General features: G+C 43.6%; 1 protein-coding gene across 1 annotated transcript; it reads left to right on the plus strand.

Annotated features, from left to right (window-relative positions):
* The first annotated feature begins 10,603 nt into the window (after window positions 1–10,603).
* On the plus strand, window positions 10,604–14,308 carry SRSF6 (serine and arginine rich splicing factor 6). The gene is made up of 6 exons (XM_007535261.3): window positions 10,604–10,872; window positions 11,101–11,249; window positions 12,631–12,755; window positions 12,893–13,101; window positions 13,290–13,373; window positions 13,488–14,308. Exons 1-6 carry the CDS (start codon window positions 10,766–10,768, stop codon window positions 13,852–13,854), a joined length of 1,041 nt encoding a protein of 346 aa, XP_007535323.1. The 5' UTR covers window positions 10,604–10,765; the 3' UTR covers window positions 13,855–14,308.
* Window positions 14,309–17,444: the final 3,136 nt, after the last annotated feature.

Below are 17,444 nucleotides of genomic sequence, written 5' to 3' on the forward strand. Positions count from 1 at the left end.
TGATATGCAGGTGGATCCAAGTTTTTGTCTGGGGAGATGATGTCATGGCTAGAAAAAGGAACAGAAAGCTGCATCAGGGAAGACAGTAGCTCCCAAATATGGGAAAGGTATATAAATATTGTTAACTGTAGACCCCATCGAATTGGTATGATCTGGGGCCCATATTCAGCTCAGGAGCCTATGTGACCTCTGCATCCCTGTAGATCTGAGCTCACACTCTGTGATCATGAGTAGGAACGTTCCAAGCCGCCCCAATTTCAGGACCCATCTTCCTTAGGTGTAGCATAGAGTATGTAGTCCAGCCTCCCTTAGGAGGATGGAACATTCTCTACTGTTGTTGATCCAAGTTGAGGGCAAGGTCCTATGGGGGCCCACAAAGGGGTCTATTGTGTTGTTCCTGATAGAGATGACCGGTAACAATGGAGAGAGGGATTTATTCAAGGTCTAAGTCCATCATGTCTGTTTGGGAATTTCAGGACTCCCCGACTAGGGGCCAGGCTGATGGAGTGGCCTGACTAAAGAGTCATCATTAAAGTATGACAGTTTCAGGATTCGGGCGGTAGTGCAGCGGGTTAAGCACACGTGGTGAAGAGCAAGGACCAGTTTAAGGATCCCAGTTCAAGCCCCCAGCTCCCCACCTGCAGGGGAGTCCCTTCACAAGCAATGAAGCAGGTCTGCAGGTGTCTACCTTTCTCTCCTCCTCTCTGTCTTCTCCTCCTCTCCCCATTTCTCTCTGTCCTATCCAACAACGATGACAACAAGAATAACTACAACAAGAAAACAACAAGGGCAACAAAAGGGAATAAATAAATAAATATTTGTAAATAAATAAAGTATGCCAGTCTCTATTCAGCTTTTGCAGTCTTTGCTTTGATAAGGTTGGCTTTGGAGTGAGTGAGGGAAGTGTAATAGGAAGCAGGTGAGGAAAAAAAAACTAGTGGGAGTCGGGCTGTAGCTCAGTGGGTTAAGTGCAGGTGGCACAAAGCACAAGGACTGGCATAAGGATCCCGGTTCGAGCCCTGGCTCCCCACCTGCAGGGGAGTCGCTTCACAGGCGGTGAAGCAGGTCTGCAGGTGTCTATCTTTCTCTCCCCCTCTCTGTCTTCCCCTCCTCTCTCCATTTCTCTCTGTCCTATCCAACAACGATGACATCAATAACTACAACAATAAAACAACAAGGGCAACAAAAGGGAATAAATAAATAAATATAAAATTTAAAAAACTAGTATAGCCACAGGCCCTTTGGAATATAACTAAAATATGCCTACTAGATATCTACAAAATGGAGACCCCCCCCCCAACTCTTCATCTGCACTATTCCAGCCTTTAGAATCATGATTAGTTAACTATTTGTTTCCCCACTAAGGAAAGACAGAGGCAGGCTGGGAGTATGGATTGACCTGTCAACGCCCATGTTCAGCGGGAAAGCAATTACAGAAGCCAGACCTTCCACCTTCTGCATCCCACAATGACCTTGGGTCCATACTCCCAGAGGGTTAAAGAATAGGAAAACTATCAGGAGAGAAGATGGGATATAGAGATCTGGTGGTAGGAATTGTGTAGAGTTGTACCCCCTATTATCCTATGGTTTTTTCAGTGTTTCCTTTTTATAAATAAAATAAAAAATAAAATAAAAAGAAATATTAAAAAAGAAACTAATGTACTACTGTTATTACACATAGAGCCACCAGATGGCGAAAGCGTCACATCTTCCGCACCAAGGTGTACCACTTACAGAAAATCTACCTGGAAAACAAATCAAATCAAATCAAAACAAAACACTACTCACTAATTCAGCCAAAGTGACATCATGAGCACAGGCTATGAATTAAACCATCAGCAAAGTCCTCAGCATGATGTTTTTTTTTTTCTTTTTTAAATTTTTAAAAAAGGGGGGGCCTTTCAAGCAAGTCTCTGAGATCCCATGTTCGCTTTTTGGCACCACCATCTACTAAGTACTCTGGTTTCAAAAAGAGAGAGAAGCAGAGACAGAGACAGGGAGAGAGAGGAAGATAACACAGCACCTTAATTTCTTCCCCAGTGCAGTGGGAACCTGAGTCATGTGCATGGCAAAACAGACACTCTCGCAGGTGAGCTATCTTGCCAGCCCTGGCAACTTGAAGTGATAGCTAAATCCTTGTGCTCTCTGCAACATATCCACAACACAGAAATAATTGAATTGTCCATCAGTGGGAAAATAGACAAAGAAAACTAGAGGGGGGGACAGACAGTGGTGCACTCAGTTAAGCACACACACTATGAAGAGCAAGGACCAACATATAGATTCAGGTTTGAGCCCGCACTCCTCATCTGCAGGGTGGAGTCGCTTCACAAGCAGTGAAGTAGGTCTGCAGGTGTCTCTCTTTCTCTCTCCCTCTCTTCCTCTCTTTCTATCTCCCTCTCCTCTCTAAATTTCTCTCTGTCCTTTCCAACATAAGGGAAAAAATGGCTGCCAGGAGCAGTGGATTTGTAGTGCCAGCAGTGAGCCCCAGTGATAACCCTGGTGGAGAAGATGGGGGTGGAACAAAAAGGAAATCTTCGGACAGAAAAATTCTTTGCCAACAACATGAGTGGACTCTGAAAACATGGTAAGGGGGGTGGAGTGCTGGGAGATGTCAGTGAACAGCTACAGACTCCTAGATCTAAAAATGAATTGGTTCTGGGAGGCTAATGGAAAGCATGGTGATAAGGCCAGGTGGTGGTGCACTGGATTGAACGCACACATTACCATGTGCAAGGACCCAGGTTCAAACCCCTGGTTCCCATCTGCAGGGAGTAGTAAGCTTCCCAAGTAGTGAATGAAATAGTGCTGTAGGTGTTTCTCTGTCTCTAGCTATCTCCCCTTCCCTCTCAATTTCTCAGTCCTACCAAATAAAATACTTCTTAAAATTTATTTAAAATATAGTTTCCAATTAGCAATACTGTATCAGTAGCTTCCGAGTTTTCAGTAGGGTAGATTTTAAAGCATGTTGTCACTGTTCCTACAGAAACGAGGTCCGGGAGGTGGCACAGTGGATAAGGCATCGGACTCTCAAGCATGAGGTCTTGAATTCAATCCCCAGCAGCACATGTACCAGAGTGATGTCTGGTTCTTTCTCTCTCTCTCCTCCTATCTTTCTCATTAATAAATAAAATCTTTTAAAAAATGACTATGTAAAAGGATGGAGGTGCCGCCTAAGATTATTATGAAGATCATTTTTCTGTTTCTCTTTCTTTCTTTCTTTCTTTCTTTCTTTCCTTGTTTCCAGGGTTATTGCTGGGGCTCAGTGAGAATCCACTGCTCCTGGAGGCTACTTTTTTCCTTTTGTTGTCCTTGTTGTTTAGTATTGTTGTTGTTATTGCTGTCATTGTTGTTGGATAGGACAGAGAGAAATGGAGAGAGGTGGGAAAACAGAGGAGGAAAGACAGACACCTGCAGACCTGATACACTGGCTGTGAAGTGAGACACACACACACACACACACACACACACAACGCAGATGGGGAACCAGGGGCTTGAACTGGGATCCTTACACCAGTCCTTGCGCTTTGCACCATGTGCACTTGCTTAGCCTGCTGCGCTACCGCCAGCCCCCTGAAGATCATTTTTTAATATACACATGTATCAAACCATCACACTGTGCATCATAAACTCACTTATGTAGTATCTCAATAATGACTTTAGTAAAGCCAGGGGGGAAAGCAAATAAAATGAGTAGTTAGGGCAGGGGTAGATAGCATAATGCTTATGCATTTTTGTCTGGTTCTTTCTCTCTCTCCTCCTATCTTTCTCATCAATCAATAAATAAAATCTTTAAAAAGAAAGGAAGAAAGAAAGAAAGAAAGAAAGAAAGAAAGAAAGAAAGGAAGGAAGGAAGGAAGGAAGGAAGGAAGAAAGGATGATTGGATGTAAGGTCTAAATCAAAGTTACTGACTTGGAGGCCAGAGAGAGAGCGCATAACGGTTATGTAAAGGGCTATCATGCCTGAGTCTCCAAGGTCCCAGTTCAATCCCTGGCACCACTAGAAATCAAGAGTTTAAAGTAATGTTTTTGAAGTTAGTGAGAGGAGTCAATAGACAAAGAAGCTAGAAAGCTTCTAAATGCTGGGAAATGCAAGGCAAGGCCAATCCTTTACCTACCCCTCCCCCTAGTCTCTACATGAATGCAGCCCAGCTGACACTATGATTTCTTAAATATTTATTTATTTATTTATTTATTTACCAGAGGGGCCAGGTGGTGGTGCACTTAGCTAAGCACATGCATTACAGTGCGCAAGGATCTGGGTTAAAGCCCTTGGTCCCCACCTGCAGGGGAAAAGCTTCACAAGTGGTGAAGCAGGGCTGCCAGTGTCTCTCTGTCTCTTTCCTTCTGTCTACCTCCCCCTCCCCTGTCAATTTCTCTGTCTCTATCCAGTAATAAATAAATCAATAAAAAGAAAAAAACAGAACCAGAGCATCACCCTGGCAAATGCAATGCTGGGAGTCAAAGCTGAGGTATCATGCTTGAGAGTCCAGTGCTTTATGCACTGCACACCTTGCAGGCTGCTGACACTAAGATTCTCACCCAGTGAGCCATTTCAGGCTTCTGACTTCCAGAACTATGAAAGGATAAATTTGTGTTGCTTTAAGTCACTAAAGTGATGGTAACTTATTATAGTAACCATAGGAATTAGATACAGAAATTAATATATTCTCAAGTGTAGTTCAGAATTTTCTTCTATCTAGATGGACTTTGGGATTTTCAACCAGTCAGTGACAAACTCAAATTGTTTTCCATTTTATTAGGGGTTTGAAGAAGGGGTTTAACAGCTCACAGTACAACTGTTGACACATAGCAAACATAAATTTTAACCTATGATCCACTAGGTACATTTTTTTCCAACTTTGACACTTAAGATTCTACTTTGTTGTGACCCCCAACAGGAGTTTGGGACTATTAGCATATGAATGATGTCACCCTGAGGCAAGACAAACAGAGAAGGGAATGTATAAAAGCACAGGTCACTCTCTTTGGCTGCTGCTGCTTCCCCTTCTTCTTCCGTAGCCAGTCAACAGCGTCAGGTTGAGCCTGATGTAAAGACCTCCTTTCGCGCCCCTGGTCAGAAGCATCTCGACGGAGGTGTTCCAGGTATCCGCCATGGCTGCTTCTCCTGAGAACTGAACACGTGTGACTCTGCTAGCCAGTAAACTTTTAGACCCCTCTACAGCCATGAGCAACCTTTACCAGAGCTGATAACTGTTTATCTTATGGGACTAAACTTTTGATAACTATACTCAGACTTTATGGGCCTAGCGTACTCTTAACCCTTGATGATAATTGCTTATTTTGCCTTTTACCCGTTTCACCCTAATAGACCTTGTATTGTTCAGACCAGTTCTCAGCTCCCACTGTGAATCCTTTTATGTGCTGCAGCAGCCACACTATAACCCCTTTTAAGTTAAATAACAACACTACTTGTCCATCGCTTTTTCCCCCACCAGAATTATCACTCAGGCTCAGTGCCTGTATTATCCCACCATGCCCTGGTGGCCATTTCTTGCTTTTTTTTTTTTTCTTTTGATAGAGAGTGAGAGACAGAGAGAGATAAAGAATAAAGAGGGGAAGCAAAACAGAGAAAAGGAAAGGTATTCACAGCCTTGCTCCACTCTTTGTAAAGCTTTCTCCCTGCAGGTGGTTTTTAATTTAAATATATAAAATTATATATAATATATAAATAATATATAAGTGATATATATGACATATATTCTCTATATAAGTTTTATTATTTTGCCACCAAAGTTATCACTGGAGTCAGTGTGTATACAATAACTCCACTTCTCCCGGTGACCATTTCTATTTCTTTTTCATAAGGACAGAAATAAAGAAGCGGTGAGAGAGATAAAAATGCCTACAGCGATGCTTCACTGCTTATGAAGATTCCCCCCTACAGGTGGTAACCAGGAACTTACCCTGTGTCCTCGAACATGGTAACGTGTGTGCTCTACCAGGTGCACAAGTGCCAGGACTCTACATAGGTTGTTTAATTTGCTGTTGTTCGAGGTTTATTAAAAATATGACAGCACAGCAGACACAGCATTTTAAAGTTCACCTCAAATCTAGGCTGAGTGACCTGCAGGCTACACAGGTTATTGGTATCCAAGAGCTTCAGCATTTCCTTCCTGTCAAGGGTCAACTTCAATGATCACCCCAGACGGAAACTCCAGAGTACGTAGTTATCGCCCCTCTCCCTGTCTTCTCCCTGTAGTTTTCAGGAAATACTGAGCACTGGGCCTCTTGGGATCTGCTTCCTCAAATGAGTCCCTATGAAAGAGGGACATGGTTTGTTTAACCTGAGCACTGATCAGCCCAGGCCTATGGTGGCTCAGGGATAAATAACCATTGTCCTGTCTCTCCCCTTCCCTTCATTAGTTTTTTGTTTGATACAGAGAGAACTCGAAGGAGAGAGAAAGGGAAGATAAAAGGATCCTTAACCAGGTACACTTAACCAGGTGTGCCACCTCCTGGCCCCCAGTTCTTCTTTTCTCTTAATTTTTATTTTATTTTATTTATTCATTATTACTTATTTATTTTATTTTTATTTGTTTGCCAGAGCACTGCTCAATTCTGACTTATGGTGGTGGTGGTGGTGGGGATTAAACTTGAAATTTTGGAGCCTCAGGCATGAGAGTCTGTTTGCATAGCCATTATGCCATCTACTACCACTGGCCCCCAGTTCTTAATGTAAGTATATTATCAGACATACATTTGGCAGCTGTGGAGCCAAATTTAAGGACTCAGCGATAAAAAAAATAAGTGCAATATTCACAGTTAGTCATACTGTAATTGTTACAGTCCCTCAACATGTTGCTTAAGTAACACAAGATATTTAAGGAGTTGGGCCGTAGCGCAGAGGGTTAAGCACAGGTGGTGGGCGCCAAGCGCAAGGACCAGCGAAAGGATCCCGGTTCGAGCCCTCAGCTCCCCACCTGCAGGGGGAGTCACTTCACAAGTGGTGAAGCAGGTCTGCAGGTGTCTATCTTTCTCTCCCCCTCTCTGTCTTCCCCTCCTCTCTCCATTTCTCTCTGTCCTATCCAACAACGACGACATCAATAACAACAACAATAATAACCACAACAATAAAACAAGGGCAACAAAAAGGGAATAAATAAATATTTTTTTAAATAACACAAGATATTTAAATAGATTTTTCCCATTTACTTCTTATACCACTTTTAAATATATGCTCATATATGTACATATATACATATATATATTTGAATAGACAGAGAGAAATTGAGAGACGAGGGAAGAAGGAGATAGGAAGAGAAAAAGAGATGCCTGCAGCACTGCTTCACTACTCGTGAAGCTTCCCCCTGAAGGTATAGACCAGGAACTTGAACCTGGGGCCATGTGCATGGTAATGTATGTGCTCTACCAGGTGCACCATTACCAGACCCCTTTCACTTTTTTTTCACTTGGGGAAGGGTGTTAATGGTTTACAGTCAACAGTAAAATGTTGTATTCTGTACAGGTGTAACATTTCTCACTTTTCCACATAACAATCTAACCCCCTCTAGGTCCTCCTCTGCCATCAAGTTCCAGGACTTGAACCCCCCCCCTCCACCATCACAGGTTTTTTTTTTTAATCTTTATTTATTTATTGGATAAAGACAGACAAAAATCAAGAGGGAAGGGGGTGATAGAGAGGGAGAGACAGAGAGACACCTGCAGCCCTGCTTCACCATTCGAAAAGCTTTCCCCATGCAGGTGGGGACCGGGGGCTCAAACCTGGGTCCTGGCGTATTGCAACATGTGCGCTCAATCAGGTGCACCACCGCCCGGCCCCCACGCTCACAGTTTTTTATTTTGGTGCAATACACCAACTCCAGTCCAAGATCTGCTTTGTATTTTCTCTTCTGTTCTTATTTTTTTAATTTCTGTCTATGAGTAGGATCATCCCATATTCATCCTTCCCTTTCTGATTTATCTCACAACATGATTCCTTCAAGCTCTGTCCAAGATGAGGTGAAGAAGGTGAATTTACAATTTTTAATAGCTGAGTGGTACCCCACTGTGTATTGTCGTGAACAAATGATCCTGATATTAAATAGGGTAAAAAAAGTATGCCAATGGAGACCAAGGCTGTTATTTTTTAAACGCTGCAATACTTATTTATTAACACTAGGTGGCACTCTTAACACCACACCAAACTCTAACACCACATTCTTACATTAAAATACAGTTATAAACCCTGGTGCTCTGATACCATGTTCTTATATTAATTACAGTTATACACCCCAAATACCTCCTAGTATAGGACAGATAGGTGCGCAGGTAAGGTCACGACAAATGATGTCCTCAGGTCAAAAAGCTGGTCCGGGCAGAGAGCGTCTGGTCTCTCAGGTCAAGGAGCTGGTCCGGGTCCTGGTCCTAGTTCTGGTCTGGGTTCTGGTCCGAGTTCCTTTTCCGGGTCTGGTCCGGGAATCTGCAGACACTTCGTGACCGTTGGTGTGTTGACTGCCACGGCATATGCCGGATGGGGGCTTCTGAATTTACAGACTAGCATGCAGTTCAAAAGTTGCCAACCATGTTCGAAAGTCTTGGGCTTTTATCCCTGAACCAGGCTGGGGTGTGGATTAGATCGCTTCCAGCCAATGAACTTTATCAGGCTACACAGATGCAAGGCTTGCTCTGCACAGGACTTTTATCTTATGCAGGTCTGCAGGACTTGGGACGGATTCTGTTTTATTTTTTTCTTTTTTTTCTTTTCTTTTTTAAAATTTATTTCTTTATTGGGGAATTAATGTTTTACATTCAACAGTAAATACAGTAGTTTGTACATGCATAACAGTCCCCAGTTTCCCATTTAACAATACAACCCCCACTATGTCATTTATCATCCTTCATGGACCTGTATTCTCCCCCCCACCCACCCACCCCAGAGTCTTTTACTTTGGTGCGATATGCCAATTCCATTTCACGTTCTACTTGTGTTTTCGTTTCTGATCTTGTTTTTCAACTTCTGCCTGAGAGTGAGATCATCCCATATTCATCCTTCTGTTTCTGACTTATTTCACATAACATGATTTTTTTCAAGGTCCATCCAAGATCAGCTGAAAACAGTGAAGTCACCATTTTTTACAGCTGAATAGTATTCCATTGTGTATATATACCACAACTTGCTCAGCCACTCATCTGTTGTTGGATTCTAAGTTTTATATTTCACTCTACTTTGTCACTTTAAACTCAAGAAGTATTTTAGCACTTTAATTATAGCAATACTTCAGCACTCAAATAAGTATTTTAACATTTCTGACTCAAAATAATATTCTCACACCTCATATATAAATACACACTTCTTATATATTCATATTATTTCAAGTACATACTTCAGTATTATTGTAAGTTCACACTCCTTATACATTAATGTTATTCTATTCTAAGTCTGGATATAAGTCATATTTGTTCAGGAATGTATTTAGGAATCTGAGGTCTCAGCCCTTGTGTTGAAGGGGCCGTATTTTCTTTATCTGGTATATATGCAAGGGACACTTAACTGAATGCTTGAATATTCCTATTCCTGATATGTATATAGACCACAACTTAGTCAGCCACCCATCTGTTGTTGAACACCTGAGTTGCTTCCAGGTCTTGGCTTACAAATTATGCTTTGAACATATGTATATACAAATCTTTTTCCCATTCATTTTTTAAAAAAGACTTATTAATGCGAGAGAACACGGTGAAGGAAAGAATCAGAGGATCACTCTGAATTATGAGAGACTACGGGTTTAACTCAGAACCCCCATTCCTTAGAGTTCAACACTTTATCCACCTCCTGGATAGGAATATATCATCCTCCTCTTTTTTCTTTTTCTTTTAATTTTTTTTTAACTTAACTAGAGCACTGCTCAGCTCTGGTTTATGGTGATGCAGGGGATTGAATCTGGGACTTCGCAGCCTCAGGCTTGAGAGTCTTTTTGCATAATCATTATGCTACCTACCCCCCGGCCACCACCACCCACCCCCCTTTTTTTTTAACTCTTGGCAGATTTTACTGTGACTTGTACACGGCAATCCACAGGTTCCTCTAGCTGCCAATGCCCAAGACAGACCCGGGAGGAAGAGGGGAGGCAGTGAAAGCTGAAAGAGACTGAGGCGCAGGGTAGAAGCCGCACCTCCGCAGGGTCAGGAAGAGCCCCGGACTCCGTGAGCCCGGAGACCGCTATCCCGCTCCCCCGCCGCAACAAGCGCGGGAGACCACTGCGGGGGGAGGAACTTGCCGGCCTAAGAGGCCAATCAGAGACCACCGAAGTCTATTATGACAACTTCAAAGGCCAATGAGAAGCCAGAGTTCTCCTAGCCCTACCTCCTCTGAGAACTCACGGGGGCCAGTTTATTTTTTTATTTTTATTATTTTTTTTAAGGTGCAATGAAGAAGACAAGTTTGTGGTTGGAGGAAAGAGTACTACGTTTACCAAGGGGGGAGGAGGAAAACTCCAGAGCGAGTAAGACCGCCCTTCCCCGAAACCTCGCGCGCGGTCAACTGGCCAGTCATCCAGGCGCCCCGGGCTCCAGCGCGGAAGGGTACGCGCTGCGCGCTGACGTCACGCCCCGCCCCCCTGCCACCCGCCCTTATAGTGAAGCCTTGGCGCGCGCGCACCATTGTGTGGCTGGACTCGGCCGCCGCTTGGTGAGGCTTGTGTTCTTCTGTCCCCGCACCCTCGCTCCGATTTTTTCTTTTTCTTTTTTGCTTTGTGGTCTGCCACTAGGCAGCTAGCCCTCGGGGCTACCTTCCGCCACGGCTATGCCACGCGTCTACATAGGGCGCCTAAGCTACAACGTCCGAGAGAAGGACATCCAGCGATTTTTCAGTGGCTATGGCCGCCTCCTGGAAATAGACCTTAAAAACGGGTGAGTCGGCTTTGTGCGCCCGCGTCCGCCTGCAGCGCCCCGGGGCCGACGCGACGGAACCGGGGACCTTCGGCGGGAGGAGACGGCCAAGGCCGCGGCGCCGCGTGGCAGGGCCCCTAAGATGGCGGCGGCGCGGGGACGCGCGCGCGGGGAGGGGGCGGCGGTGGCGTGCGCGCGCCCGGCCTAACGACGCCCCGCCCGCCGCCCCGGGCCTCGCGCCACCCCCAGGTACGGCTTCGTGGAGTTCGAGGACTCCCGCGACGCCGACGACGCCGTTTACGAGCTGAACGGCAAGGAACTCTGCGGCGAGCGCGTGATCGTGGAGCACGCCCGTGGGCCGCGCCGCGACCGCGACGGCTACAGCTACGGAAGCCGCAGTGAGTCCGCCCCCCGCGCGCTCCGCGACCTTTGGGCCCCGGGGGGACGGGGCAGGGGGGCGCGCAGGCTCAGGCTCAGGACGGGCGAGGGAAGGGAGCCTCCCAGCCCGGGCAGGCGCGGTGGCCGAAGGTCGTTTGCACCCGTGTCCCCGGGCCCCGCAGCCTTCACGCCTGCCCGGGGGCAGCCGCGGGACGCCGGAGCGCGGGGCTCGGGGGTTGTGCCTCAGGGGGCGGGGTCTGTCGGGGAGCTTTGGGGACTGAAGGCAGTCGGAGGGAGGTGGCGTCTGCGAGGCCCCTGTCAGCACTGTCAAGTGGGTGCCGCCCATGGGACGCGAGAGGGGTGACTGTACCGCTTGTATCCATCCCCCTTTCTTACCTGTCAGTGCGGCAGCTGGGCGGGGAGAGCGGGGAGCCCGCATAGCGGGCTGGGCAGGGACTGGGGCGGACGGGACGGGACGGGACGGGACGCGAGAGGAGGGGGCCAAAGTCAGGGTGTCAGGATTTGTTATTTAAAATCGGCAGGGGCCAAAGGACGTACTGTTCGTGAAGTAATTGATCCGTGGTGTCTTTCTTTAAGCACCACGTAGATGTAAATACATAAGCTTTATGCTTGACCTGGACTGGTTGGGGCATGTTATTGGGGAGTGAGGGGGTGGAGGAGGTGGGCGCGCGGGGGAGGGGGGTGCTGATGTTAAATGTTTGATGTTGAAATTGTTGCATGTTGAATTCAAACTTTTAACAAGTCCTTGATGTTTCAATTTGAAAGTGACCAATGGGGCTGAGGCTGTGTCCACTGAGGCTAAGATGACTGCCTTTCCTGATTGGCCTTGGCTTTTCCATACATTGTGTGACCCTTGCCCTATGACCCTTTGGCTGACCTTACCGGAAGCCATGACGACAGCAGCCTTTTGCCATTAGACGCAGGGTGATGGTGAGGATTCCAAGGGTTAGACAAAACTGGTTAATCTGAACTAGGTGACTGTTACCTTGCGTGTTTTGTGGCCAAACCACCACCAAAAACCTCACACTGTGATGTAAGTACTTAGTGTAACTAGTAAACATTTTTGTAAAATGTAGAAATGCATGTAATCAGTTAAGTTTTATATTTTACAATGTTCTGTAAAATAAAACTTAGCGAGGTAAATTGAATAAAGGAGCAGTCACTCTCTAACAGATTGTAGGAGAAGTTTAGTTGGATTTAGTCTATTTGACTTGCCCTTAACTTAATTTATGGCAAATCACAACTGTATCGAAGGTTTAGCGATATAATAGCAAAGTCCTACTCCAGTAAATAAAAGTTAATTTGTTTGTACTAACTTTCAAGAACATTTTGCAACCCTGTCATTACAACACATCTAATTGTTCTCTTCGTGTGCTAAAGGTGGTGGAGGTGGATACAGCAGTCGGAGAACATCTGGCAGAGACAAATATGGACCACCTGTTCGTACAGAATTCAGACTTATTGTAGAAAATCTTTCTAGTCGTTGCAGTTGGCAAGATTTAAAGGTGTGTGCTAGAATTCAGCATTAAAGTCGTTCAGTTAATGATTAAGGATAGGTTCCAAAACTTCTGAGAACCTAGTACAATAGAAACATTTACTTTTTGTCTATATCTTTGGTCTGACCTGTCTTGTGTTCTTTTAGGATTTCATGAGACAAGCAGGTGAAGTAACCTATGCAGACGCTCACAAAGAACGCACTAATGAGGGTGTGATTGAGTTCCGCTCCTACTCTGACATGAAGCGTGCTTTGGACAAGCTGGATGGAACGGAAATAAATGGAAGAAATATTAGGCTCATTGAAGATAAGCCAAGGACAGGCCATAGGCGGTCTTATTCTGGAAGTAGATCAAGGTAGTTTGGTGGAAACTGGAGAAGGGTGTACAATGTAATAATATTTGCTAAGAACAGAGAAAAAAATTGTAATGACTGAAAACAGTCTTTTGGCTTCAATTGTGCATCTTTGGGTTCTTTTCCAAATGTTTGAGAATAGAATTAATTTGTAGTATCAGAACTAGGGTTTATTTTATTTCTTGTTGAAGGTCAAGGTCTAGAAGAAGGTCACGAAGTAGGAGTCGAAGGAGCAGCCGCAGTAGATCTAGAAGTGTCTCTAAAAGTCGGTCCAGGTAAACAGTGCCCTGCTGGGTCTTTCTCAACGTTACTGTACTTGTTGGTAGAGGACTTCATCTGTTCTTGCAAGCTTTTTTAAAAAGAAAATTCTCTTGACTTTTCTTATGCAGATCCAGGTCTCGGAGCAAAGGTCGGTCTCGTTCTCGATCAAAAGGCAGGAAGTCCAGATCAAAGAGCAAATCAAAGCCCAAATCTGAGCGGGTGTCCCGCTCACATTCTCGAAGCAGATCTAAGGATCAATATGAGAAATCTCGAAGCAGGTCTCATTCTCGGTCTCGTTCCCCCAAAGAAAATGGAAAAGGTGATATAAAGTCCAAGTCTAGGTCAAGGAGCCAGTCTCGATCCAACTCACCCCTAGCCGCTCCACCCTCAAAGGCTCGTTCTGTGTCCCCTCCACCAAAAAGAGCTTCAAGGTCTCGTTCTAGATCTCCTCGGTCAAAGTCAAGGTCACGGTCCAGATCAAGTTCCAGAGATTAATTCAGAACTCTTGTTCTTTGCACACGATTACGGACACTTTCCTCCTTGCTTAGGCAGATAATTCTTCCATGTTTATACTTGGCCCTATTAGGAGGAAACTCCTAAGAATTGAGGCACATAGAAATTTTGATTTGTGGCCAAATTTGGTGGCAAGATGAGGTTCAAAAGAAATGGTGGCAGTCAAAAGATCCTCTCCCTTCTTTGTAGAATTAAGATAACTTTGATTTTATAGCTTTTGAGCTAAGATAACTTTTGTAAAGATTAAACTCAGTTCAATTTTTTTTAAGTATTTCAGCAGGATCTGCTGCAGGGGTTTTATTTGTTTGCTTACTTTAAATTAACTGTTTCAAGCTTTGAATACTTAAGGCTTTAAAGGGAGAACCCAATTTTCAATTATGTTGGCTTTTTATAAAGCTGAGTTATGTAAGAATTCAATAAAAGTTTGCTACCAAGATGATTGCCTTACTGAATAGGTCACTATTAAGTTTCTTTAAATATTGGTGAATGGTACTTGGGGAAGTATAAGTCCTCCTTGGACTTACTGTGTGAAACACAGTAAGTCTCAGACCAGCAATAACTCATTCAGTTTGGTTAACTCTTTTTGTACTGTTAAATTTGCCAATCATATTCTTTCCCCTTTTGAGTGGCAGGAATTGAACCCAGTGCCTCTAACATTGAGTTACATCCCTAGCTGCTTACCTGCCTTTTACTAAGTTGAAAGTTAAAAGCCATTTTTAGTTGCTCTTAACCAGTATGCCTAAGTTAATGACATTGAAATAATACAGTATTCCCAATGTGATCCAGGGCTGGGGAGAGATAAAGTGTAGTGGTTATGTAAAATATCTTCCATGCCTGAAGCACCAAAGGTCCCCAGGTTCAGTCCCCAGTACCACCATAAGCCCAAGCATAGAAGTAGCCTGGCGAAATAAATAGAATTTGACTCAACTCTTCAAGAAATAATTGCGACTACTTGGGTCCTGTTTTTATATTTTTTTATGCAGTACCAGGGAATGATCCCAGGCCCTCAAGCATTAATAACCACCACTGAGTGACTTAGTCCATTTTTTTCAGAGAGGCAGACAGGTGAGACACAGCACTACCACCACTGCACTCCCACGTCGTGCTAGGGATTGAACCCAGTTCTTCACACATGACAAAGTGTGTTCTCTGCTGGTTGCAGTTTATTCCCAGTCCTAGCCCATTTAATTTCCTAGAAGTGGTCAGTGTATAACTAGTTTTTTAAATTTTATTCAATGTAGTGTTTTCCAGGGTCTTTAATGTTGAAAGCCTTTCTTTCCTTGATCAGGTTAAAAATAGAAAAGCAAGTACTGCATTTTCAACAGACACTTAAAGTCAGTTATAAATTTCCGCTAAACAGCTAGTCCCCTTTATAGCTAAATGGGATTATGTGATGACTGGTTACATAATCCTTTTAAATTCTGACAATGTATGGTCACTTTAATAAATTTAAATTGGGTGAACCCTAAACAGATACAGGTTTTTATCTCTTTATTGGGTAGAGACAGAGGGGCTGGGCTAGGGAAGACACAAATTGTGATGGGAGAGGGAGAGAGAGAGAGAGAGGAAGGGAGACAACTGCAGCACTGCTTCACTCAAAACCTTCCCCTTGCAGGTTGGGGACTGGGGGCTCAGACCCATCCTTGTGCATTGTGATGTGCGTTCAAACCAGGTGTGCCACCACCCGGCCACCCTCTCCCTTACTTTGATAGCTACTCAAGCTATCTCTTGTGTTGGGGATTAAAGAAAGATTGAATTGTGCTAGAGCACTGTACACTTCTGGAGAATAATGAAGTTAGAGTAGCTCGTCATATTTGATGAGTAGAAAGACAAATTTAAGGGATTACTGGGCATTCTATTTAAAGTCTTAGAACCCAGTTTTAAAAACAATTATAATGCGCTTCTTCCATGACCTTATTTTCTTTACTTTGATGCTTTTAAGTGATTTGTGTGAAATTTTTTTCCAATATAAACAAGATTTTGAGAGAAAAGTGTCTGTAAATAGTTAATTATTTTGCTTATTTGAAAGAATGGGGTAAGATTTTATATTAAGAGCCAGACTTCTACTGCCTTTTAGAATATAATGCTTAAGACAAGTTAGTTTGAGAATTGACTTTGACTAAAGTTCTCTTATTTTTTCAGGGAAAGAATGTAAACTTAAAAATCACAACCCTTTAAAAAGGAAGGAGGGAAAAGTATTGCCATGTGCAATTTTACTTTTCCAAAAGTATATGACTTTAACTGGGTTTTCCTGTTACAGTTGCAGGACATGGTAATTGACCCTCAGGCTTATCTCCATAGCTTAAGCTGCCATTAGAAGTATATGGTCCTGCTCCATACCTGGACCTAATAATATCATCATTGGGTTTGTTTGTTTTTTAACATTGGCTTATTTAAGGACACAGTTGCTAGTAAATACTTCGTTCCTTGCTAACATTTAAGGAGAATCCAGGGTCTGTACAGTTATGTGTGGCTAGATGGAATATTAAGAGAAGCAGGCAACAACCCAATTCCCTTCTTAACTGTTAGTGTTACAATGCCTTAGTGCCTTTATGGCCAGTTTGGATCTTAAAGTGCTACTGTGATTAAATCTCACTCTTCCTGTATTACCACCTTTCACCTTGGTATCCTTCCATTTTGTTAACCTATAATTAATGCTTTATTTCAATAAAATGTTTACTGAGGCGAAAGGCTTATTTGAATTTATTGTGTTCCCTATTAAGGGCAATTATTGGCAAATGGTTTTTTTTTTTTTTTTTTTTTTGGTGTTGCCACTGACAAGCCATTCCTGACTTGGGTATGAAAAAAGACTCTTGTTTTCAGTCTCAGAAACATGACTAAGGTCAACATGGTAGGTGGTTTACTTTGAACAAGTGATTAGCCCTTTAAAAACTTTTTTAAACCAGAGCACTGCTTGGCTCTGGTGTATGAATGGTGGTGCCAGGGGTTGAACCTTAGGCATGGAAGTTTTGCATAGCATACTATCTCCCCAGCTAGACAAAACACCACTTGATCATGTATAGTGCTGGCAGTTGTACCCAGGGCCACATGCAAACCATGTCTTTAACCCTAGTCACTAACCTTTATTTCCAAGTAAAACTCATTTTTATCTTATAATGGTTTGAATATTTAATTTCTCAGATAAACTAGGAAACTATTAAAACCTTAATCTACTTTTTCTTAATTACAATTTAGAGTACTGAAAACAGTGTATTTCTAGGATTTTTTTTCCCCCCACCAGGGCTATCACTGAGTCTCTGTGTTCCTTTGATTTCTCTATTCTCATCAGACATTTTTTTACCTCCAAGATAGAATGAGGGAGAGGTGGCAGCCCCATTCCATTGCTTGTGAAGCTCTTCTATCTCCATGCGCCCCCCACAGGTGCTCTCCTAACAGGCTGGAGACGAATCTGGGTCCTCACACATGGTAAAAATGTACAGTGTCTCCCAGCTTGCTCATCAGATTGGTATTTACATTGTGTTTAGAATGTTTTGTTTTTCTATTTTTGTTTGACAGGACATAGAAATTGAGAGGGAAAGGGGTGAGAAAAATACCTGTAGACCTGCTTCACT

Source organism: Erinaceus europaeus, chromosome 1 (genome assembly GCF_950295315.1).
Source record: "Erinaceus europaeus chromosome 1, mEriEur2.1, whole genome shotgun sequence".
NCBI lineage: Eukaryota > Metazoa > Chordata > Mammalia > Eulipotyphla > Erinaceidae > Erinaceus > Erinaceus europaeus.

What these genes read in the sequence shown, in the direction of transcription:
- SRSF6 (XM_007535261.3), top strand. Translation starts at nt 10,766, where the DNA reads ATGCCACGCGTCTACATAGGGCGCCTAAGCTACAACGTCCGAGAGAAG. An exon ending in TATTCTGGAAGTAGATCAAG is followed by an intron (nt 13,102 to 13,289) that starts GTAGTTTGGTGG and finishes TTCTTGTTGAAG; the next exon opens with GTCAAGGTCTAGAAGAAGGT. An exon ending in GTCTCTAAAAGTCGGTCCAG is followed by an intron (nt 13,374 to 13,487) that starts GTAAACAGTGCC and finishes TTTCTTATGCAG; the next exon opens with ATCCAGGTCTCGGAGCAAAG.